The sequence below is a fragment of the Homalodisca vitripennis genome, chromosome 5 (assembly GCF_021130785.1).
Source record: "Homalodisca vitripennis isolate AUS2020 chromosome 5, UT_GWSS_2.1, whole genome shotgun sequence".
In the NCBI taxonomy this organism is placed as follows: Eukaryota; Metazoa; Arthropoda; class Insecta; order Hemiptera; family Cicadellidae; genus Homalodisca; species Homalodisca vitripennis.
In genome coordinates, this window is record NC_060211.1 from 90,033,141 (window position 1) to 90,060,721 (window position 27,581).

At 32.9% G+C, this 27,581-nt stretch overlaps 1 protein-coding gene across 1 annotated transcript in view; it reads left to right on the top strand.

The window, feature by feature from the left end:
* LOC124363549 overlaps positions 1-27,581 on the top strand; it is a 547,333-nt gene that overhangs the window by 5,206 nt on the left and 514,546 nt on the right. Inside the window, 2 exon segments of the mRNA XM_046818800.1 lie at positions 544-701; positions 3,176-3,251. Coding sequence (XP_046674756.1) covers positions 544-701; positions 3,176-3,251 — 234 coding nt within the window.

Below are 27,581 nucleotides of genomic sequence, written 5' to 3' on the forward strand. Positions count from 1 at the left end.
GCTCTATCTAAAGTATATTTTGTTAACACCTTCACTGTGGCATGGGACATATACTAACTGACTTGAGAACAGTCACAGTAGTAGCTAGTTGTATGTCACCATTAATGTAATATACGTAACTCTCATAGTGATGCTCTATCTATATTATATTTTGTTGAACACCTTCACTGTGGCATGGGACATATACTAACTGACTTGAGAACAGTCACAGTAGTAGCTAGTTGTATGTCACCATTAATGTAATCTATGTACCTCTCATAGTGATGCTCTATCTAAAGTATATTTTGTTAACACCTTCACTGTGGCATGATATATGTACTGACTTTAGGACAGCTGAAGTAGTTGGAAATTGTATCTGCTACAACCAAGTGTATAGCACATAAAGTATAAAAAAGTTTAATAACACTTATATTTTCAGTTACAGTTTTGGAATTGAAATTTTGTCATTGCTTAGTAATAACCTATTATTACTATAGACTTTTAGAACACTAACTGAAGAGAAATGTATCAAGATATAGTTCTGACTTATTTTGGGTGTTTCAGATGTTGACTGTAGTGAACTTTCTGAAGAAAATTCAGTTGAGGAAGTGAGAACACTGCCCAGTTGTAATGAAACAAATGATCCGTGCGTTTTTTTCCCGGCTAATGTGATTGATGTTGCTTTAGAAAAGAATTGGGGCTCCATTGGATTGAAAATAAAGGTATGCTGGTATGAGTATTTCTTTACCTGTTATATGAAGTGACTATCACTCCTATTACTAAATTATCGAAAAGATAAGGTTGTTTTCTTCAAGGTAGTTATACAAATGGCACCATGTTTTATTATATATATATATATATATATATATATATATATATATATATATATATATATATATATATATAGTACTTGATTTCTAGAATTAGTATTGCAACCTAATGAGGGTCTGAGAGCCCTCCTTCTGAAAATTGTGAATATGTAAGATCTAATAACAGTGTTTTATACGTTTCTGAGCTGGAGGAAAAATGTTCTGTGTAAACAAAAAGTGCTTAATTTTTCAGAAAGAGGTACCAGAACACTGTTCCCATGCATTCCACGTTAAATTGTGTAATGTGTGTGTATATATATTTTGAGTCAAAAAGTTTCTGAAATCATTGTCCAGAGACACCCAGCACAATCGCTGGTTAGAAATCCTGGATAGGGAATATTGTCAGTGCAAATATCGCTCATTCCCCATTGTTTGCTTCTTTTTGTGTGTCTGTGTAATTACATCATCAATTTTGTCAACTGAGCAAACTTAGTGTTTGTCTAAAGTCATCATGTGAGATTCTTGAATTGTTAATTCAAGCATTGGAGACAAGGCGATGAAAAAGAGCTAAGTTTACAAATGGTTTCAACATTTTTGTGGAGGTCAAGTAAATAGTAAAGATCATCCTCAAAGTGAAACTGCAACCACAGATTTCAACATTGTGAAAGTTGTCAGTGCAAACAGAAGAATAATAGTTGATAAAATCGCATCTCAGCTAAGTTTATTATGTGTCAGTTCTCATACTATCCTTAATGACCATTTTAACTTGCATAAAATTTGTGGTTCCAAAAATTATGCCTCCAGTTCACAAATAACAATGAATGACAACAGTTGGTGAGTTAACTGAAGTGGCCGATGCACTCAATATATATGCCCGACCTCATACCAGCCGGTTTCTTCCTGTTTACGTGGCTGAAAACATCGTTGAAGAAAGAAGTATTTGCAGATGCTGAGGTTGTCGAACAAAATACAACAAAAGCGTTGAAAGACATTTTCAAAATTAGGTCCAGTAGTTTTTTGAATATCTGTATGATAATTGGGTTAAGTGTATTGTAAAAAGAGATTATTTTGAAGAAATATAGGTTTATAAGTTTTTTTCCCTTTGTTTCATAAATATATTAAAACTGATTCCGGGAACTATTTGACTCTACCTCTTATATAGTGTGGTAAATGTCACGTACATACAAAAAATACTAATTTAGTCATATAGTTATTGAAAACTTAATAACAGTTATGTAGAAAAAATTAAGGAAATATATAATTTTAAAATGTATGTAGTAAAATATGTTCATCTCATTGAGGGTTTTTAAATAACTAAAGATTAAATTTGGAATAGTCCTCGAGCAATACATTTATTTTTTTATCATTAAACAAAATTTTGTAAGTTCTTTTGAATTAAATCCTAATTAATGATGTTAATGCTAGGGCGTTTTTGTATCAATTATAAACAGGATTGATTGAATCACACAGCTGTCTCAAATGAGAGTAAAAATCAAGGCACAGGACAAAAAGGTAGTTGCAGGGTTATTCGCTTGGGGCAGACAACTTATGATTATATTAAAGAAAGCTTTAATTGATAGTAGGGAAAATATGATCATAGTGATTATTATAGCCAGTAAATATTCTCCCTGGCTACAATAACTATAAGTTGCTGTCATATCTTCGTTCCAAACATGGAAGTAGCATAATAATTACCGTAGTTTTAAAATCATAATTTTCTCCAGGCCTCGACTTAAAACAATCTATAAACAGATTAACTATATGATATCTTGATTCCTATGAATTGAAAAATGCATATATAAAAATATCCTTAGATACGACAATTACTCCAATTACTCATGAAAATCGTTCATGATGAGCCATAATTTTTTACTAATAAAAACTGTGTTTCAGCCCTTACACTACTTTTTGTATGGGATAATAACACAAGACTTGATATTCTAAGATTGGAAGAACATTTATTGTCAAAGATTGTTTGGAGGCATATGTACATGAATTAAGAAAGTCTTATAAAGACATCAATAAAAATATGTAATTTACAGGATATTGTATAGATAACATATCATCAATATCATTCTATCATGTTGTATGTGTGCTTTATTTTCCATTACTATAATCCATATATACATATACTTATTGATTTCTTTGAAATGTCCTATTTACTTTGAACCATTCCACTACTTTCATCTTTTCTTAGCTACCTGTTAATCAATCTCTTAAACTATTCTGTTTTTTTTTTTTTCTTTTTAATCCACTGCTGGTGGTGTGTTTTATTGTGTTGTTATCTATGTTGTGAATGAGAGACGGATTGCATTATGATACTTTCAACAGATTGTAATATTGAAATTACTCGTACATTGAATTGAATTTGAAATTCATTATTCCAGGGTGATGGAAATGGAGTCATTGTGAGTGACATCTTACCTGGAGGGTCAGCTGACAGCAGTGGTCTTGTCTTTAAAGGTATGTATGCACTGAGTGTTTGCTATTGCTGTACATAGCTTCACAGCTAATAATGTGTTTGCTTTTCTATGTGTTCACTTACCATACAGGAAAGATTGAACTTGATAATAAATATGTTTATTTGGAATAATAAAGGAAATTTCTTGCTATTTGAAGAGAAGAGTCAATTAATCAAGTTTTCACTGTGGGAGTAAAAACTTGAGAAAGAAATTGTTAGAAATATAAATTACTAAGATAAAAAATATAAAAATTTAATTCCTTGTAAATAAAGTTTAAAATAATAATTGTGCATTGTTGACAGTAAGTTAATGACCTTCACAGTTTGTTAAGTAAATAAATTGTCTGAGAAATAAATGTAGAATTATTTTAATGACAACAGGTTCTGTTTAAAATTCGTAAGATTTGGTGTACAAAATTAAAGTATTTTCATGAATAAAAACTATAGATTATATAAGTTAATATTAAAAATAATTATTTAGTGTAGGGGATTAATTAATCAAATAATTGAATGATTACATTTCAATTGAAATAAATCAGTTTCTCACCAACAATTTGTTCATTCTTATAATAGAGTAACTCGGCTACTCTTCAGAAATACATGCTAGTATTATTGTATGCTACTAACAGCGTTATTATACATGGTTAAGGACTAAGAGAGATTCTAAGTTAAGAGGCATTTCCTGTAATTTTCTGAAAAGCATTAGAAGCCAATATTTTCAATATAATTTGGGGACTGTCTTCTGGCAGACTTGTCACAAGATTAAACTTTTTTGAGACTAGCTAAACATTTCTAAACTACTAGCCTATTCAAATGCTTTAATTGTTTTTACAAACAGAAAAATTCTGTAGAATTCCCTCTATTAAAGTAAAATATACAAGTATAGTATGTCACCTAAAAAAAATATTTTTGAAGAACAGTATTATTTTTATTACTCACAATGAGCTGGATAGAAAATATTAAGTTTCCATTCCTTTAGACACATGTCATTTTTTGCTGTATCAACTACAACTTTAGTGTTCCCCTAGTGATTGTCAAAACTTCAACGAACATCAGCTGACTGCAATAAAAGAAAATGTAATATCTTATGCCAGGGGTGCCCAACCTTTTTTACCCAAGGGCCACATTGTAAAGCCTTTATGGCCAGGCGGGCCAACATCCCAGGGGATTTGGAACCCCAAACAAAACGTATTGCCCGGGGTTTGTTCCAGAAATCTTGTGCAAAATATGAGTTTTAAGGTTATTTGGCCCTTGTTTCCTGATTATTGTAATTTCTTATTATTTATTAGTTGTTAGGTAAAGGTTTATAATATATTATGTTTTTAGGTTCTTTTAGTAGAAATAAATATAAACCCAGACTTTTGGATGTTTGCTCTAATTCTGAGGGAACAATAAAAAAGTCACCAATAAATTGAATACATTGATTTTAATTAATCCTACTAGGATACTAGGACATACAAATTACGTGGAGAGTGGTGACCTTGAGTTGGGTAGGGGTTACGTCGCCGCACCGCGCGCTGTGCCGTGCTTTACGCGCGCTCTATTCGCCAGCCGGCAGCCACCACCGTAGTCAGTGAAATCTGTCTGCAACTACTTTACTTCTTTCAACATTCATACTCCACCAAATGAATACGGCTCGTTCTACGTGAAATCGGCTGGACTGCTTGGTTCTCAAAATTTGTGTATTTATTTAATATTTCAAATGCTTGTAAACAAATTTGATTGTTTTGGCAACAAGGCGGGCCACATAAAACTGGCTCGCGGGCCGGATTCGGCCCGCGGGCCGTAGGTTGGGCAGCCCTGTCTTATGCAGTTATGTCAACCATAAACATTAATTATATGATTAATAAGATAAGAAATAGTACACAGAATGTTCTAACAGATAGTAGTACAACTACATAATCAAAATTTCATGGCGAGACAGTCTCATCATGGCATGATTTGGTACCATATTTCCTACGGTTAACCTCGACATATCATGTTAATGGATTATGTTAATGTTATTCTTCTAAAAAGGGTAACAAAGAGTTACTAATTCCATTCATAATGCTTTGAATATCTTTTTTCTGGATTAAAATACTGCTTAATGTAATAGTGAAGCGTTATAAAAAAACATTGCCGTACCATATTACATAAATTACGAGGGTCATGTGGAAAGTAAGCTCTCATTTCTTAGAAAATTTTAATTAAAATAGATTTTTTTAAACTTGTTTTATTTCAGTCTTGATATCTTTATTTTTCCACATGGTTTCCATTTTTGTTTAAACATTCATCATAACGTTCTACTAGCTTTTGAATGCTGATGTCGTAGAAGTCTGCCGCCTGTAAGGATAACCATTTTTACTGCTTCTTTCACCTCGTCATCAGTGATGAAGGGCTTACCACTGAGAAATGCCTTTAGGTAGCGAAACAAGTGAAAGGCTCGTGCCAAGTCCAGGCTGTACGGCGGGTGGTCAGTCTGTTCCCAACCAAATGATCTGATGAGATTTTGGATTTGGATTGCAGAGTGCGGTCTGGCATATTGATGCAACAAGAGAACTCAAAATGTCAATAGGCCACATTGCTTATTCTGTACTGTCCATCCTAAAACACGATCGCCATAACCTTGCATGTTGAGATTGAGATAGTTTGTTTGGCCTAGACTTTAACCAATGACATCATGTGACGTGATTCCATTGATTGGCATTTTGTTTCTGAGGTTATGTGAGAGACCCATGTCTCGCCACCTGTGACAGTGTTCTCTAAAAGTGTATCTCCTTTTTCATGATATCGGACCAAAAACTCTTCTTCTCATTTTGTATTAGCAGTAAGCAGCCTGGGAACCCATTGAGCATAATTTGTGAAATTTCATATGTTCAGAGACAATATTGTCCAATGTTGTACTTATGGTCAGAAATTCCAAAGATATTGATGAAATGGTAAATTGTTAATCTTCACAAATCTTTTCATCAATGATATTGAACAAATCTTCCTTGATCACTGATGGCCGGCCAGATCGCGGTTTATCATGGACATTTTCTTGTCCATCTTTGAAAGCTCTCACCTACTTCCTCACTTTGCTGTCTGTCACTAATCCATTAGGGCTAAACACTTTACTTATCTGTCTATGAATATCCGCTGCCAGAATGTTCCCTGTGGTCAAAAACTGGAAAACTGATCGTATTTCACAGTCGGCTGGTTGATCAATTGTTTTTAACATCTTAAATTCGCACAGTAAACAGCACTCTATAATGATTTCACTGCAAATGGCGTCATTTAGTACGCAAGGCATGCTAGGAGTTTGGCACACATTTGTTGTGTGCTGTTCAATTGTGGCTCAAATAGATATCACGAAACGGACCTTATTTTCCAGGTGACCCTTTAATAATAAACTAACGGTAATTTAGATGTGCATGGTGCATGGGCAGTTTTACTTAAATATTTCACCAAATTCAATTTTAATGATGAAGATAAACCTATTTTTATTTTACCAGGATGGGTTGACATCAAAGCAATGAAGGAAGAAATGGAAATCTTTTGCTAGCAGAAAGACAACATCAAGTAAGGAAGGTTCAGCTTATCAATGAACTTGTGCTGATATGTTTTTTGTTAAGAGTACACTCAAGCAATACTATTCAGTTTTTGCAATGTTTATTTTTCCATAGACTTTTTGAGAAATATATGTAAAGTGGTTATTTTATCTTGTTACTAAATTACTTGACTTTTAACCACTGTTACTTTCTATTCAAATCAACCTCACATATCGTACAGAAAATATTCAGGTTCCTTAAAGGTGTATAAAAAAAAACTTTAATTTATGCTGTTATTACTAATTAAAATGTTTTAATTGCAAGTTGGAGTATGTTTTCAAGCAATAATTGTTTAATATATTTTTTTCAAAATGCTTTTTATTTACTTTAAGAAGGCCAATGGGTTTGTGCAAGAGTAGTAACATTTATTCGTCTCTTTGGTAATTACATAAAACTCGCAAGGATCCAAAGAGTCCATAAGGCATTGTTCAGTTCTTAACATCACCAAAGTTTGTTCAGGTTTTAAAGTTTATAGTATTTTATGAAATATTTAACCTTCAAGTATAAAAACAAACTAAGCAACAAAGCACATTTGTTTTGTGTTAGGCCATAGCCTATACTTAAGTAAGTGTATAGCAATACAGTGAAACATTCAATTCCAAGTCCATTTCAAAAATTATATTGATCAACACCAACTGCTATTTCTATACATTTATTTGTGAGAGTTTCATAACACCAAGAATACATGTTGGGAGTAATTGGATCTACAGATGTAAATTCTTTTTCAACTTGCTTGGCTATAAATTCGTTGAGAAAATATCAAAATGACAATAAAATGGTTTCATAAATTCTGCTGATCAAGAAAATTTTGTAAGAAATCAAATTTTAAATGTCCTAACCTGATCAGCACCCACTCTTGACATTTTAATGCAGTATGACAACAATACTTATGTTCTCAAGTCGATTTATGTCAGTGGGGCTTTTGGTGTTCAGCTGAATTTGTTTGTGCGGAACGCCCACGAAATTGTTTACTTTGATTATGTTATAATGATTTTAGTTTGTATTAACTGTCTATTTTTGTTTTACTAAAGATTATTGGTATTTTTGCTGATTATTTTCTCAGTCAAAAAAGTAAACCAAATATTTGAATATTGAATAAAACTCTCTGCTTTATTTGGCAGTATAAGTGAGCATCTTTGCTTTAGCAACGATTCATTGCTTTAGTACATAGAAATGAATATAGGAGTTGTGTATATGTATGGAATTGATTATTAATTCATTACATAAGCATCTTTAAAATATTTGTATCACTGATTTTACTTTCCAGGTTATAAGGACTGTGAATATCAGTGTTGTGATTTAAAAGTTTTATTTGTAGTTCAGAATGATGTAACGTTTTCCTGGTAGCATTTGTAACAATGAAGTGTGGTAATTTTTCTATTTCAATCAGTGTTGAAGGAATTGCACCTATACTAGTAAGTGATATTTTGTAAAGTTATTAATTAATAAGCATTACAAGAACTATTTGTTTGACCGTAATCGAATTACTATTTTGTTAGTGAGCTTTTAATTTATATTGGTTTAAGAAGAAATAATGTATTTTTTTTATTTCCCAAGAAGTGATTTGTTAAGAAAACAATTTCATTATTTTGCAAGACACAGAAAAGACGTAATTTATTTGTACAGTTCTATAGGTAAATTAGTGATTGTGCCTTTAAGATTTGTAGTATTGTGATTTTCAAATTAATGGAGGAACTTTATGAAGTTCACAAACATTCTACTTCTCACTAAAACCAAACTTAAATCAATTTTCGGAGGGTTACCAATCAGCTATATATTTGTAAAATATGTTCTTGGCATGGTGATTTATAATAGTGTTTATATAAATTTTTAAGTTTCTTCAAATTTACTATTCATTGGTTTGTTTGTTAAATTGTTGCAAATGTATTTTAGTGTTATTTGTTCAAAATGCAATAAATTATATTACTGACTGTTATGTGTTACTTAATTTTTATTTTGTATATAATGTTTATTTCTATGCCGATGGAATGTGCTAAATTATAAGGACATTGTCTTCCGAATTAATTAAATTTTATATTTTCTTTTTGAGACATAGTGTTTAGATAATTTGCACGAAAGACGATTGTTTGTATTTGTAAAGTTAATATGACTGTTTATAATATAACATATAATAAAGGCCTATTGGATCATATATTGCCTAAGCCAAAGTTTACCATGTTCATAGAATTTACCAGATTAAACCAAAATGTATGATAAATAAATATCTATATAAACATTAAAGCATTACCTTGGTTGAACATAGTTGTTTAAAACATTAAGACTGCATTCTGTTTAGACATATGGGATGACCGTTAGCAGTTTGTAATATTGTGTTGTGTTACAAATAAAATGAAGTAATATTTTATAGTGTGTTGTAGTTTGACCCTTTGTTTTCTCATATGATCGATTGATTCTCAAATACTCTACATAGCTTATAATTTCACTTTTTTCTGTAAGTTGGCTAACCTGTAGAACTGAGCTAATGTAAACAAAACAAAAAGCCATGCGCATTGTTTGAAGTTGTGCTCATCTGTCAGATGCAGGAATAGTGCATGAGCCAACACACAATCGACAAAAACAATCGAGTGTATTGATACATTTATTGATAATAGTACTTTATATAGTAGAAAGTGACTTTTAAGGGGGCGTAAAAAATAGTATAACACTAAAAAGAAACGACAAATGAATATTAAATTCAAACTGACTTTGTCAGGAATGAAACGCCGTCGTTTGTTAGCCCACAAGGTAGTAGTCCTATTGTTCATGATATATCAGATATTATAGAACAAGTTGTGAGAAGATAAATAGGATTATCTTTCGACAATGTATTTGAGTGGGTAGATAAGCTTAATAAACCTCACAATTGTGATACAAGTATTGTTTCAAACTCTACAAAAATACTGATATTAATATGATATCCCTGGTGTTGTGAGCAAATTGAAAATAGGTATGCTAATAGGATATGTCCTTAAATGTTTTACTATATTTATTTAAAATGTTTGTCAATAAAAATGTAAAAAATTTCTTAAAAGATACTCATGTTATAAAATCTTTCTAGTTAAAAGTTGTCCGAAGCATCACAAAATTGTTGATGTAAAACCATGTCCCAATAAAAATTAATTACTTATAATTTTAAGATTTTTAGTGGTTTACTATTAAATTAAAATCCACATGTAATGCTAACAGAAAATATGCTTTTTATTACATCCAGTAAGTATATGTGTAATATCTAAAAATACCGCAAATCTTACATCTCCCTAAGAAGTGAAATAGTTAAAGTAGGTATAATATTCTGATTAATAATAAAAAATTTTCTCATTCAAAAATCTGTAAAAAGATAATTTAGTTTTAAATTAAGTTATGCCTGTATAGGTAGTTAATAAAGTAGCTGGCAGTATTTATTTATTCTGACTATTGATAACGCTAATTTGTATTTGCTAGAACAAAAGAACTGTAACTAACATATATATATATATATATATATATATATATATATATATATATATATATCTTATAAATAAAAAAGAATCGTAAAATGTGTTGGTAAGCGCAAATCTTGAGAACAGCTGGATCAATTCGGTTAATTCTTTTTGTAAAATATTCATTGAAATCCATGGAATGTTTTTATGAAGCAAAATATAAGAAAAGTTACCTGAAATATTTTAGAATTTAGAAAAATTGTAGTTTTTATTTTTCATAATCCAAATTAAACTGGCACTAAACAGCTGTTCACACCTTCCGTTTTATGTCGACAAATTGGCTAAAACATCTGTGTAAACAATATACACAGCAGAATTGAGGAGTGTTGATACTGTGGCCCTTTTCACTTATTCTGATACAAAATTTTCAAACTATTTTTACTACAAAATAATAAATAATTTTAACAGAACTGCTTAAAATACGTTTGAAAAATAAATATTTTAAAATATCTTTCATCTTCTATGTACAAAACAAAAGTATGCCTGTCTCCTCTTTACCATTCATTCAATTGCCACGAAATTCTCATAAGTTGTTGAGTACACTCCTGCGAAGGTTTCTGGTACTGTCCACCTATGCTACGATAGGTGGCACACATGTATACAACTTTGTTTTAATTTAATTTGAATTGAAACATATTCAATTGAATATAAACAATACCACTTCAGTTCAAAACATCAATCCACCACTACTTTGCAAAGGTTCAAAACTTTTTGTGAAAAAAGATTATGGACAATATCATAAAAACTACAATTTTGAAGAGGAAATGCAAGTACTGTTGGACATATTTCAATGATCCCAGCAGATATGCTATTTGAATTTTTTGAACACATGCAGTTTCCTCTGCTCATTTTTGGAATAACCATCAACAAAGCATAAGGAGAATCGCTGCAAGTGTGTGGACTAGATTTGAAGAATTCGTGTTTCTCACTTGCACAATTGTGTGGGGTCATCTCATGTGTCAGAAAGACTTATTTATTCACGTCACGCCTCAGAAATTAAAGAAAAAATAATGTAATCAGTATGGCGTTTAATATGGTTGTTTTACAAGGTAATCATATAAAACTTTCTTAAATCTACATGTAAACCTATATACAGAAGCACTCAAATAAAGCCACACTATGGTCAGGATGTCCGCACGTATTTAGATCAAACATTTCCCAATCGCAGGTTAGGTAGTACAGGAGCTATCTAGTAGCCTGCTAGGTCACCTGATCTGTCACCATTATATTACTTTGTATGGGACTACATTAAAGACAATGTGCATATATCAAAACCGCATTACATAAATGATTGAGAAATTGAATTGGGCAAGAAATTGAACACATGAATGATTAATGAATAGATGAATTTATTCCAACATCAAATGTACATCAATACAAAATTATAATAACTTGGAATTGACTGACCACTTTTGCAAGTAGTGTGGTCAGTGGGCAACCAAATAAAACAGATTTCTTATCAGAGTCCAGTCTATGGATTCTTAAAGATATCAGCTGGGCTGCCCCATGGCACCTGCACTACAGATTAATAATTGATAACACTGCATGAGTCACCAACAGAACTAAAATACTTTCCTTGTTACAATCTTTATCTTACAAACTGAAACACATATCTCAATAACCCTTCCTTCTCAACTAGAAACTAGAAATTATGCTAAATATATACAAGTAAAATATATGATTCTTTGCTATTTACATATTTCTTCATGTTAATTTAATCTTAATTTATTTATACACATGATTTATATAATAACTAAAGTTAATACTGTAAGGGGAAATTATTAATTGTCAAAAGAGTTACAATTCTCTTGTAATAACAACAACTTTCTTAATCTTATAAATAAAAATGAATCGTTAAATGTGTTGGTAAAGCGCTAATCTCAGGAACGGGCTGGACCAGTTCGGTTAATTCTTTTTGTAAAATGTCCATTGAAATCCGAGGAAGGTTTTTTTAATGAAGCAAAATATAAGAAAAGTTACCTGGAATATTTTGAAATTCAGAAAAAAATGTAGTTTTTACGTTTCATAATCCAAATTAAATCGGCGCTAAACAGCTGTTCATACCTTCAGTTTTATGTCGACAAATTGGCTGAAACATAATGTTTACATTTAAATTTGAATCAAATATTACGTAAACAGTGCTTAATCATTAGCGTAATGCAGATAGTAAATAAAAAGTTAATATCAACATTTTACTCCAGATCGCGTTACTGATGAATTTAAATCATCTAATGCATTTTATATAATTATTATTTAAACACTGTTATAAAACCAACCTTAATGAACAAAGTTAGGAATGTTTTCACATACGTTACTTTAAACTGATGGGCTTCCTTGACATTGTGATATGGCATTTTTAACAGTGGCTTATGGGAAAACAGATAAATTAATACTAACATGCCTCAACGTAACAAAAAACTATTATTTTTGAATGTTGCGTAACCTTAATAAGGATTTCTCCTTATACCCGAAAGTACATAGGAAATGGGTAGGACTATCTCCCTAGGCCCGTAATAGGCTTCTCAGTCCTACTCATGTGTACATTTTCTTCATCAGGACATAAGGCAAATCTAACTATGTCCCTCTGGAAATATTTGAGACGGAAAGTATATTACAGAAGCCCATAGTAGATGATTTTGACCCAAAAGTAGATTTCCAAGAACTGTATAATCGAACTATATAGTATTTTGATCGAGGCAATACGGCAAGCTAAATTGTGACTTAGTAAGTGAATTTAAACGACAACGATTCATTCTTTTCCGAGTACAGTCCAAATAACAAGACTTATGTCCATCACAGGCTTATCAAATACGAACATTGTTTTCTATAATCATATCTACATGCTTCCCATCAAACCCAATTGATTTGTGGATCAAGATTATATGTGTGATGAATATTTTGTATCAAATACGGAATAGAATAGAAAATCCCAAATATACAAATCAGTGAAGAAATTTACAACGAAGCATTGATTTCAATTGAGGACATGTGCTTGATGATGTCAAACAAACTATTAATTCAATTAGGGCCTGGCCGCGCCCAATCGTCCAATGCATGATGCTTTTAACCAAGAGTTGCCAAAACCAACACTGTATGATCTCAACACTTTGAGAGAATTAATTCAAACAAACCTTCCACTGTTAAATTAACAACAAAGTATGTATTTGATGCTCTTATGAAAGTAACAAATGATGAAACTGGAGGGATTTTACTTCTTAGATGCACATGGTGGTACAGGAAATACATTTTTGGATTTAATCAATATTACAACAATTCGCATCACAAATTACAATTTCACTTGCACTCTCGCTTCGTCGGGAATCGCAGCAACTTTGCTTGAAGGTGGTCGAACAGCCCCATTTTCCATATACTACAATTTCCATTAAACATGCAAAAGCAATGAAACTCCAACCTGCAACATTTTTGAAGAACTCTGCAATGGCAAAGGTTTTTGCAGCAATGTAAATTGATTGTTTGGGATGAAATGCACGATGGCACATAAACAATCTTTGGAGGCTTTAGACAGAACCTTAAAAGATCTACGGAGCAATCATAACCGATTTGGTGGTGCAATGATTTTATTAGCAGAAGATTTTCGTCAAACATTGCCAGTGATTCCACGATCAAGGCCAGCTGATGAACTCAATGCATGTCTAAAGTCCTCCAACTTGAAACATGTCAAAGTACTTCATTTAAGCAAGAATAATGCGTGTCAAGTTGCAAAATGACCAATCTGGAAACATATTCTCTAAACAACTTATTGACATTGGTAATGGCCAATTTCCTATAGACATGTTGACTGGCTGCATTAACTTTCCTTAAAGTCTCTGTCAGTCAACTCGATCAAACGATGAACTTATTCAGAAGGTGTTTCCAGATGTTTTTCAAAATTACAGAAACCATGATTGGTTGAGCGAACGAGCTATATTGGCTGAAAAAAAAAACAGAGATGTAAATGAATTAAATTTCAGTATTCAAGAACAAATTACAGGCGAATCGAGGGTATATAAATAAGTTGATTCGGCTACTAACCAAGATGATGTAGTCAACTATCCACCGGAATTTTTGAATTCGCTGGATTTGCCAGGATTGCAACCTCACAATTTTCAATTAAAGTTTGGATCGGTAGTTATAATGTTGCGAAATATCAACCAACCGTGTCTTTTGCAACGGCACACGGTTAGCGATAAAAAATTACTAAACAACGTGATAGTAGCAACTATACTGAAAGGAAAGTATAAAGAAGTAGATGGTTCTCATACCGCGCATCTCAATGATTCCGGATGATGTGCCATTTGAGTTTAAACGACTACAGTTTGCAGCGCGGCTTCCTTTTACTATGACCATAAACAAGTCCCCAGGGGCAATCCATTAATTATTTGTGGTATTAATCTAGAAAACCCATGTTTCTCACATGGTCAATTGTACGTTGCCTGTTCCCGTGTTGGAAAAACATCACATTTGTTTGTCTATGCGCCAGGTAATCAAACAAAAAACATCGTATATCACACAGCACTACAAAGAAAATAAAACTGATTTTTGCTAATAATATTATGATTCTCATCATTAACAATAAAGCGATTACTTACTTTTAAATGCTTATGTATGTTTTATTTAATTATTTTTTATGCACAATGCTTTATCACCAGGGTGACGGTTCTGTTCAGAGAATTTTTTGCCCCGACTATAAAATAGGTAGGAACAAAAAACTGCCACATTACAAATCTTTTTGACAGGACGAAGTCTGTCGGGTCCGCTAGTTTACTATAAAATTGTCTAAAATTCCAAGATATTTTAACGTTATAAGGTAGTTTATTACAAATATTTGGGCCATTGCAGAGAAAAGAATGCTTTCGTATTGACTAGTTGACTTTAGGTGTTCTGAACATTCGCCGGTCTATGCTTCTGGTAGGATAATTTAGGCCTGTTGTTCCTAAATTACGGCTTCTAGTGTAAAACAGTCTAAGGGTTTTAAAAATAAACAGATGTTTCAATGGAAGAATTTTTAATTGAATGAAATTAGGAAAGGAGCTCTCTTGTGTTCTTTTGTACGTAATTATTCTCATGAAATGATTTTGTATGACTCTTAATCTCTCTATTATATATTTATACGTCCCTCCCCAGAAAACAACTCCATATTGAAGCCTTGACTCTACCAGAGCAAAATGCAGAATTCATAACAATCTTTCATCACAGAAATTTTGCAAAAAATAAAATTTTCTTGTAGTGGATTTAAGTTTATTTTGTAAGACTGTTATATGTTTTCCCCATGTTAATTTTGAATAAAAACTTATTGCAAGATATTTAAAATTGTTTTCCTTTGTAATATATTTACAGTTACATAAGTCTCCTATGTTATCCGCACTGTTAAATTCATGAAATTTGAAATCAGAATAAAAGTTAAAATCTTTAAGATCAAAATTTACATACTTTGTTTTTCCAACGTTTACTAACATTTTATTTTATTTACACCAGCGTTTGAGTATCAGTATGAAAACGCTGAGGATAGTGAGCCAAATCTTTAAGCCAAAAATTTTAAATTGGTCCCAATTTTGATATTTTGGGAGAAAGGGCAATCTTGTGACACTAATAGAAAAGTGTAGTTTTGTACCCTACGGAGGTACATTGCATTTGGTTCTTCTAGGTGTAGTCATAAGAAATTGATATTACCATCATAATAAACTGTTCTGTATTGTGCCTTGTGTGCTTCCTAACCCATCAACCCTGCTACTGTCATGACTCCATACTTACGTAAGAGGAGCACGCAGGACAGCATCTTGCCCAATAATAACTAGTTTTACTTTACTAACAAAATGTAAAGAAATCTGAAAGTGATATGAATATTTTCTATCAAATTTTCTATAGTAATTCCATATCATAGCTAAAGCTTTTGCATATAATATAGAAAAATATATACTCATAAACCAACAGAATAAAAAGACATATTGTTTTGCCTAGTGTTCTCGATTTCTCTGTACATGGCCATGCATCTTAGATTGATACTGACAGATATCTGTTTTCAATCAGTATTACTGTGTAATTTGGCTTAAGTCAATGAATTCACCAAAAAGAATGCTATTTTATTACACCTCACAGATTCAGACACATTGCGATACAATTCAGCAATGAGAAATGTCTGTATGCCTAAGAATCTTGTGTAGTGTGAAAATAAACTCCCAACATTTGCAAAATTCATTCCAGTCTCACGAGTATATCACAATAAATTTGGTAAGTGAATATTTACTTCAATTTGCTTTATTTTCTCTATATGCTTGTCCAAAGTAATTTATCTCATTCAAATACTTGTTTTATGTCATTCTTTTCTTTTCGTAAGAGCCCGTTTCAAGTTCTCAGTAAAAGGTTGATTTTTCCTAACTTCAATGATCTGATTGTAAACACTGTAACTTATTAAGAATGAAAGTTTGGGTTTTACCCCAATAGCTTTAAACGTTCAAATCCTAACTTTAAATTACTTAAATAAGTTTAGGCTTTCAAAGTTTTAAAAGAATCCTGAGGATTGTATCTTTATTGATCTCCTTCCGCTTTATTGATAAAGCATTAAAATATTAATTTTTTCTTTCAAACACTCTATTTACGTTACTCACCACATTTATATTACTATGTATTACGTGATAAGACATCATATTCACAATTTCATCTATTAACTGATGAGACATAGTCAAGCTAGTACATAGCCAAGGCAGAGATTATCCATTGTAATCCAATTGTTATACTAGCTGTGAAGACAAGATAGTTAGTTGTATTCCCAATTTCACCTATTAACTGATGAGACATAGTCAGGAGTACATAGCCAAGGCAGAGATTATCCATTGTAATCCAATTGTTATACTAGCTGTGAAGACAAGATAGTTGTATTCACAATTTCACCTATTAACTGATGAGACATAGTCAGCTAGTACATAGCCAAGGCAGAGATTATCCATTGTAATCCAATTGTTATACTAGCTGTGAAGACAAGATAGTTAGTTGTATTCACAATTTCACCTATTAACTGATGAGACATAGTCAGCTAGTACATAGCCAAGGCAGAGATTATCCATTGTAATCCAATATTGTTATACTAGCTGTGAAGACAAAGATAGTTAGTTGTATTCACAATTTCACCTATTAACTGATGAGGACATAGTCAGCTAGTACATAGCCAAGGCAGAGATTATCCATTGTAATCCAATTGTTATACTAGCTGTGAAGACAAGATAGTTGTATTCACAATTTCACCTATTAACTGATGAGACATAGTCAGCTAGTACATAGCCAAGGCAGAGATTATCCATTGTAATCCAATTGTTATACCAGCTGTGAAGACAAGATAGTTAGTTGTATTCACAATTTCACCTATTAACTGATGAGACATAGTCAGCTAGTACATAGCCAAGGCAGAGATTATCCATTGTAATCCAATTGTTATACCAGCTGTGAAGACAAGATAGTTAGTTGTATTCCAATAGCATCTATTTGCTGATAAGGAAAGGATTATCTATTGTATTCAAATTTAATTTAATTAGTTATATAACAGATATACAATGTATTAGATTTTGAAGGCATAGTTGCTAGCGTATTCCCATTATTATATATTAACTTTAAATATATTTCCTTTATATCAATAAATTATTAAAATACTTTCAAGCCAACATTTTATTTAATATTATGGTTAATTAGAGAATAAAAAAATAGCTTCAATCTACAGAAACGTGATGACGGTCTCTAGACATTCCTTATGAAAAATTGTAATCAAATTGGATAACTTTTTTTTGTTAAGCTGGCCACTGTCTAAATAAGATTAATTTTATTTATAAATATGCGTTAGTGTAAATGTTAATTATATGCTTAGTGTTTTGAGCAGATTTTGACAATGTTTTTAAAAAATATGACAAGCTAATAAAGCTTGAAAATCTCCCTCTAAAATTGTCTTATATATTGCTGTGATTATAATCTAAGCCTTAATTGTAACTACCAGTGACCTTGAATATGAGACAAGTGAAATATCAGTTGCAATAAAGATAAACTTTATGGCTATGCCCAAATAAAGCGTTATTACCTAAATGTTCATGACTTATGACACCCATTACCTCGAATGTTGGTGATAAGGAATCCTTATTCGCAGATGTTTACTTCTCTGCATTTCTCAGTTGAAAATGATAGTTTATCTTAGAAATATATCGAACAATTTCATTGTTAGCTGAATTCACTATTGTTTTCTTGAACGGTACATTATTAGAACTGAAATATTAACTGGCTATAGATTTGTTAACCATTTGTACATTAATGTATTTATATTTGTAAATTGTTGCCATAAAGAATTTAATGGAGATTTAATTTAAAAACTGTAACAGTTAATCGATTTGAATTATATAAGGCCAAACATCTATATGGGATTGTTTTATTCTTAGAGTAACAATATGAAAATTTTATGTATTTTCACCAACAAAAATGTATCTATAATAATGTGCAAATTCTTAAATCAACCAGTCAGTATTGACAGTAAAGTGACCAGTTAAAAGCTGAATTTTCAAAAGTTTTTAATGCACATTTAATTATTATTTGAGTCTATTTTTATGTATAAGCAATTAAAGTCCTAAATAATTGTAATAACACCAGAATAATTTATTTATTGTTTAGTAAAATGTTAAATTCATCCTAGAGAAATTAAGAAACTTACTATTTCGCCACAGTTTTTTAATAATAAATTTAATGGAGTTACACTTTTATTAACTAAATAGTTGAGTAGAACTCAGGTTGTTCAGAAAATAAGTAATATAGCCTAACTATGGGCAAGCACTGTATTTTATGAACACTGTATTTCTTATAACAAATAAGTTTTTATATGTAATCAGAATTACTAGATTTTATTTTATGATTTCTTCTTTATCACTTAAATAATACAGAACGAGTGAATACGGACCTCTACCGGTTCATGGAAGTGTCGGAAAAGTCACGGATTTTAATAAGGAGTCAAGGAAGGTAACGAAATTCGTTATTTAAAGTATTAATTTTTGTGGCTTAAAGATAATAACTAGTGGTGTGTCGAAGCTGACTCTCAAATCCCCCGAATCTTCAACAAAGATTTGGATTCGAGAATCGATCGACGGAATTCGACAATTTAATCTTATTAATAAATAAATCAGTTGATCGACATTACGTAAATTATCGATGGTTAAAAAGTTTCAATTGTACTTTGTACTTTAAAATACTTAATAAGATAATATATTTCCTATAATCTTGTAAATGAATTATCTAAGTCTTGAAAGTAATATTTTACTTGGAATTACAATTTTCTATGTGTAGGTTCGTGCACCGCCGCAAGTCGGCTGCATATATTCCGGAACAGCTGATTGGCATTACGCAAATTACCGTTCGTTAAAACGTGATTTTTTGGTACTATTTAGATGAAAACCCTTAACAGACATCCTGATTAACAAATCATCCTGGTACTGACATTAATATCTTGCTTGCATTTCTGTATATATGACATGCATCACCGCGAAACATCTGCGTATATTCACTAACTTTGTGTACAACAAAACGTGGATAGATTACCAAATTAACACATTTTCGTGCTTTTTTTCAAGAATATCATGCTCTCACTTGGAATTTATCTTGATTTTGTCAGGAAACGCGCGCGCGCGCGCCACACACACACACACACACACACACACACACACACACACACACACACACACACACAATAAAGTCATATTTTATTGTGAGAAATATTTCTTCACGATGTTTTGTAAAAATAATGCTTTTTGTATAATAATGTTGTATTATCAAAACTCTGTTGAATATCAACGATATTTTACCTCAAAGGTCACTGTAAATTACCGAAAGTCACTAATTTTCATTATACCTCAGCAGTAGACACTGTAAATAAGATTGCATATAGTACAAGGAAGTGCCTGTATGTTTACACGAGTAATTTGGCTTGTTGTATATTCTCTGCAATAGAAAGCTGTTCGGTCCCTATCTCAATATCAGATCTCTCACTGAGATCAATAACTGTAGACAATTCAGCGAGTGTTGAGAGTGAAGCGTCGCCCACCACTTCCATAACGGACAGGCCGGTTCGTACGCTAAATATCATTAACAATAAAATAGTAATTTCAGCTATAATAATCAGCTCACAATTTGAGTAATACAAATTTAACTTAATTGATTTTATAAAATGAATTTAGTAGAATTAATCATTAAAATTAAGAAAAAGTGTATAATGAAGTTGTGGCGGATCTTGACCTAACTAATTCTATTTTTAGCAAGTGGTTTTTGGTTACAAAATAAATAACCAAAAACACAATTTAAAGAACAATGCAGCAAAACAACATGTAATGCATTCAGAGAAATTTCATAACAACTATTTAAAATGACAACAATAAACCAGTAATTTTGGCATAAATGCAATTAGCTGCTATACAAAAGGTATGATGCTCAGTAAAACCTTAACCAATCCGTTAATTTTTCGTAGCGATATAAACTTGGTGATAAAATGCTTATCTAAAAGTAACCCATATTTCAGTACCCTTATAACTTACATTCTTCATAAATTCATCCGGTTTTGAGTTACTACAATTTGACAATTTCGTAACAGGCCGCTTTTTTCAAACCTGACATAATACTTTTCAGAAACTTTTCAATAACAGGAATTAATTAAAGTAAAATTTATGTAAAGAATGTTGTGACTTTGTATAGTTCTAAGATATAATCCTTTTATAGAAAATACTAAGAAACAGAAGATAAACTAAGCAAGATTGGATCATAGGCTACTGTATATGCAACTCTTATTTATTTTGACCTGACAAATAAAATGCTGAAATTTTATAGAGTATTTTTGGACACACTGTATAAGAAGAAGAATAGAAGGCTAGCATGAAGGATGTCGGGAGTGGGTTTGTTAGAATAAATAGGGCTGAGTGCAAAATCAGCACTCAGAATTTTTATATGGCTGACCCGAGAATATAAATGAACAAAAAGCGATCCCTTGAAAAATGTTCATTAGTCATTGTCCATTCCAAACCATTAGGTCTCCGTATTTGTCACATTTTATAAATAATCACGTAATACAACACTGCCTTGTGATACACATCTGACATAAAAGTGTAGTACTCGTGCTTACGAGGGTCTCGATTAATTGCTGTAGCAGTGAGGAAATAAGGATTCATTAATTAAACGTGACTCAGCTCTCTCGAAATAGTTTCAGTATTCTGTGAGACAAGGGCTTTAAATACTTTTTAATTAATCCAGTATTGTCTTGTCAGGTATTCATTTTAAACTTATCAGCGCTGGCTTGGTATTGTCTTACTCTCGGCTCTGTTACAAGACACTCCTTTGTTGTGTTTGCCAACCACCCCACAAGAAAAATTAATTTAACAAGTGTTTAGTTTAACTTTTACTTCGCGAGTGTTTCCTTGTTTAGATAGCGCCTAACAAAAACTGGTGCTCTCGATAAATGTTTCTGTTCTCTGTAATAGCCACGTGTGTCTCATCAAGTGCTTTTAAGGATAATGTGACACTGGGTCTAAGGTTTTAAGGATAATTCGTGTTTAGGTTCCGGAGAGAAGGGGGAGTCTTAAAAATAAATTTTTATCGCTCCACGTGGCATTTAAAGTCGAAAGTTTCTGTATTTAGTAATCAGTCACAAATAAAAAAAAGGACTGGAGTAAAGATGTGAAATTTTACAAGCATTTACCTGAATTATTATAGCGTGAGAGTGTGACGATTATTATCTGTAACAAATTTAATTTCGTTAAGAAAAAACAATTGGAAAACATATTTTACTGAAACAATTAAAGACAGTTATTTGTTTTTTATTTATGTAGGTTTTTATTAATTTTATTATTTGTATTTGATTATGTTATTTTTTATTTTATTGTATTGTGTTCTCTCAAGTCATAAATAAATAAATTAACATATGGCTTCCTGAAGTGATAACTCGTGTCCATATTGTAAAATCTACATTTTACATTCAGTCGCCTTTGTTTACTTTATTTTGTTTTCTTTTGTTAAACATTACCTTGATTTCCTTCTTTAAATACCTATAGTCTCACGTGGATTGATAAAAATATCTTTTACACTGTCTCGATTCAGGAAAGTTATCGTAAAGAGTAGTGAATTTAACATAAAAATATTTTCCAAACTCAAAATCAATGTCATTTCCTTTAACTACATTAAAAATGTAATAATGACACTTCCTATCAGATACATAACTCGAAATTAAAAATTTACAAATAAACTTGAACCTTACACAGAAACTGTAAGTCACTGTGAAGGTATGAGATCATGTTATTGTCATATTAATGGTTTGTACACCAATGAATTCAAATTTAATATATGGTACAACTTCAATTACAGTAGAGTCCCGTTAATCCGACCTAATTGGGATCGAGCCTTATTCGGATTATGTGATTGTTCGGATTAGCCAGAATTACAGAAAAATACGGTTTTTAAACTTGAGAATGGGTCTATTTTGTTATAGAATTATCAACATTGTATATTAAAACTAGTTTTCTGACTGTTGCATTGTATTTCTTGACAAATAAACGTGTTTGCGAATACTAAGCACATTTACCGTATTTAGTGTGAGAGTTCTATTGTTAAGCAATGTGAGCGTACTGGATATTGTACGGGTCCACGCGTTCAATAGTTGTACGAAACTACACGTCATCCAATAGACTCTCTTCAATGCGACAGAAGACAATAACTAAATTTATGTCTTCTAACAATTAATATTGTCCTCAATAATAATATCAGTACTGTACGTCCAATTTTTGTTTGATTTCACTTCTTAATACAGTAATTTAACTCATACTTAACCTATAAATTTCAATTTGGTACTGTATTTAACTTCATTATTTATGTACTGTACCGTACACAATGTGTCTTAATAAAATACTGTATGTCTATTTAATTAAAGTTTTCTTTGTTTATGTACGAAATGATGCACCCATTTTCATTTTTTATGTAATTATTTCCTATAACTGTTCATTATCGTTATAAATAATTCCTCCTGGACCTGTTCGGATTAACCGACGTTCGGATTACACGTGTCCGGATTAGCGGGACTCCACTGTACCTCACTTATTTATGGTCTTTGGTGAGATGTTTCTGTAAGTTGCGGGAACGCTGTAAATCATAAGACTGCTTTCTACGATAAACACATGAATGCTTACTGATTTTTAACACTCTAGCTCATGAGATTATTTAGTTATAGTGCAGATATACATGACTATTTTTCTTATGCTTGAAATAACTGCATCGTTAATGTCAACCTAACAACAGATAATTCTAGTCAGCCGGATTCGTTGTCACCTTTTCTTTATAGAACACATTCCTTCGTGGTTACTAATAAATAACAAATCTCCAACGTTTAAAAATAACAGTGACACCTCTCCAGAAGTGTCAGAGGAAGAAAGCGCTCCGGAAGTAACATGAGGGAGTCTTTGGGGACTACTATTTCGGGAGCAGTTAATTTTAACACTGATACCTCTTTACCAGAGAAACCCAGTGGAATTTACCTAATGTTATTCCTAGTTAGGTGTTGAGCGCATCTACTAAACAAAAGAAATTTAAAAACTATCTGGCTATATTATTTTTCTTCTGCGGATTCTCCTACCAAACTGGCTAACAAGAAAGTGCATTCGTTCTTAAAATAATACGAAAACTAAAATATATAAAGAAACAATGTTCTGAGCAATAGACGAATATTAATGACTGGAATTATTGAATCAAGAATACGAAGAGTTTTATATTAAAATATGTATAGTGAATATCTTACTAGAACATTAAAATTTTACAGTTTATGCTATACAGTTAGCTCAACCTAATGAGATAAACCTTAATGGCGTGAAATTTATTTACTATGTTAAAATGTAAAACAAGAATTGAAAAAGACAGAAACGTTTATTCCAGTTTTCTTATCAACTAACCATAGTGTACTGGGCATTACAATGCAGTTTTTACAGACATCGCTGGACAGAATTAGAACACGACAGGCCTTTGCCTGATTGTCTATAGGCTCAATGCGTATTGCCAATTATCAATATGATTGCGTTACAGCATAAACTGTACAATTTAATGTTCTGGCAACATATTCTCTATACGTATTTTGATTTAAAAACGTCCGTATTCTTCACTCAATATTTCTATGGACGTCTTATTAGTATTTGTTTATTCATACAGTTTAAACACAAAAATTTCAATTTGTTCGAAGGTTCCAATTTGGAATTGGCTCCAATTTGTAGTAAAGGTTTTACAGGCTGCAGTTAATTACCAGTGACGTAAATGCATAGTTCAGGATCCTGTGGTTGTTTTCAATTCCAAGTTAATCTTCTCAGGATCCGTAAGTGGGGTCACCCATGCAGCAATCGAGGCTCTTCAGTGAAGTTCTTATCGTGGACGGCCTTGAAGTCTCCTGAGCTGGTTAGAACAGATGTGCTAAAGGAGTTTGAACTTCTAGCTCATTCAGGTGCTGTTTTTACAGAGATCTGCATTATCATGATCCAGCGGGGAAAATATACGCCTTAAGACAAGATAGCATTCGGCAGAAAACGAAACCAAGTTACAACTTTTCCAGAAGTTAAAGTGAAACCACAGGCCAAAATTCTAGGAGTGACTATTGCCGAAATATGGACATATTATGTGGACGTCCTGTCAAGAAATTGAATACGAGCCTTTACATCTCAAAACGAATAAAGGCCATCAACTACACTGCAACAGCAAAATCAAAATGCTTTGCTCTATTTGAAACGTACATACGATGTGGCATAGCTATTTGGCGATGAACATCTCAAGGAAATCTACAAAGAATTCTTCGTCTTCAGAAGCAAGCGATGATGATCCTAAATTGCCTGGAACCAAGAGACACCTGCTGAGGTCTGTAAAAGATCCGTGAATTATAACCGTGATATCCCCCCTCTATATCCAGGAATTCTTATTATATGTTGATGGGAAAAACTTACCCCGAGTAGCCGACCTTCATAACTACTGCTCCAGACATGCTGCAAAATACCATCTACCGGCACTATCTCACGCTATATAAAAAGAAACCATAAATTCAGGCCAGAAGCCGTTCAATCTACTACTGGCAGAAATGAAGATTCTCACAGGAAAGAAACTAAAGAAATCGCTGAATGAATGGCTGACTTCAAGACCCTTCTACACACTGGAAAAATACCTGCACTGGAAGAGTTTTGAAAAAGAAACCTTGTATTTAAACTTTTTAAACACAAGTATATGTACTATTTTGTAAACATTATCATTGTAAATGGTACAAAAAGACATGAAATTATTGTAAGTAAATTGATGCTTTACATTTCTCAAAGATATTGTAGTACAGTTTCTGATATCTAAAGAGTTCCGGGGTATGAATTAGTTTTTTCGTATACTGGACTATGTAACCTGGCATTGTAAATAGTTTTAATCATTTAAAGTTTTGTCTGACTATTTTTGTTGTAGAACGCGAAATATATATTTATTTAATACACATAAGTAGTGCCTAATTTCTCTTCATTGTTCAATGCTTGGGCCTCATTGTTATTTAAAGTACTTTGGTGTTTGGAGAGTTGTACGAATCGGTGAAGAGAAGGGCTAGTGGGGGTCTCACTAAATAATAATTATATTTTAATTTTCTTGTTTCACTATAATCGTATTTGTAAGAACATGCCTAAATTTGTAATAGAGGAAATCTCAGTAGCTGCCCATGTTTATCAATACGGAATGATGTGACGATATGATAGTTATAGCCGCGCTCGACACGTGACAGCGGTTGTCGGTGAACGAAGCCATTTTTAGAGCAGAGTCGCGACGAGGCCAGTCGCACGCGCGTCTGCCACGCGAACGAACGAAACGAGTGCCGGTGTCAGTGTTTGTTGATATCGCTGTGGTGTCCGCGCCACTCGGTCATTATAGGCTGTTACACGCAACAGTTCAAAGTGTTCGGTTTTCGTTTGGTGTAAAAGGTTTCGGGTCCGTGAGTTAGCATAACAATTTTTGTTTGTTTGAGTTTATTTAGACTTTGTTTTAGTTGCAGTTTTTGTTTACCGTTATTGTTTGTCTCATAGATCAAATGCTACAAGGCAGCTTTATAGTATCCATAGAAGTCTTCAGGGAGCTGAAGAAAACATGAAAGATTTAGGAGGTAATGTAGATACGAACGGGAACTCTTTCATCCGATTGAGTTTGAGGAAGCCCCGTGAATGGAAGGTGGCTTTGACCACCTCCGTATCATCCCCGGCCATCATCCCACCTAAGATACAGCTGTGGGACGAGGTAAGAGGGAAGATGATACTGGAGACTACGCAAGACAGAGTCGCCTGCGCTAGGAGTAAGTCCGCTTCCTTCGTCAGGCGAGGTGCGGAAACCCCCGTGGGCAGGCGAGAGTCTGACGGCCAAAAAGAGAGACAAAAATATTCGTTGAAGCAACAAAAAGTGGAACTGCCTTCAAAGGCCGTTAACTCTGACAAAATGGGTTTGCAGTACAGGGTTCATACTCAGGAGGACACAAGGAATTGTAGATCCAAGTCCTTGTCGGTAAGAGGGAGGGAGGAGAGGCTCGTGCACCCCGTGGACTGTGTCAGGCCGAGGACGCCTGTCATGGTAGCTCGGAGGGTCTCCTTGTCGAGTTCTGGGAAATCTTTAACGCTGGAAAGACCCCAGACACAACAGAACGGCATCACTACACATCACAGGAAGCACTTCACAGAAGACGATAACAGGAGGAAAGTGAAGCGCAACGTATCCTTCGGCAAAGTCGACACCTTCGATGACTCCAGTAGCTTTTCTTCTAGCCTGAGTGCTAGCAAACTCGGAAGATGCCGTATATCAAGGCAGAGTGGAAGTTATAGTTCCAGTCCACGTATTATAATAACGGAACCGGCGGATAGCGAGGAAGACCTTACTCAAGTAACAGTTGCTGAGAATGATAACAGACCGAAGCGTACAAAACGGAGGTCACGCTCTGGAATTCCAGTATTGATAAAAAAACATAGTGATTCTCCAGTGAGTAGCTTTCAAGAAATCATCCCTAGCAATAACAAATTCATAAACAATAGCAATTCTCTTGAGAATGGTTGTCGCAAGCACAGAATAAATCATTCCAATGTGTCAAGTGAACGCAGTGGCAGGAGAAGTAGAATGGAGATGTTCATGTGTGATGGAGCTGCCAAACACAGGTTCAGTATAATTCGCACACACCTGAACCTCCGGAGCCCCCACCGCTTCCTCCACCGTCTGCATATCCAGAGAACCGCACTCACCATCACTTCCCGTGCGAACG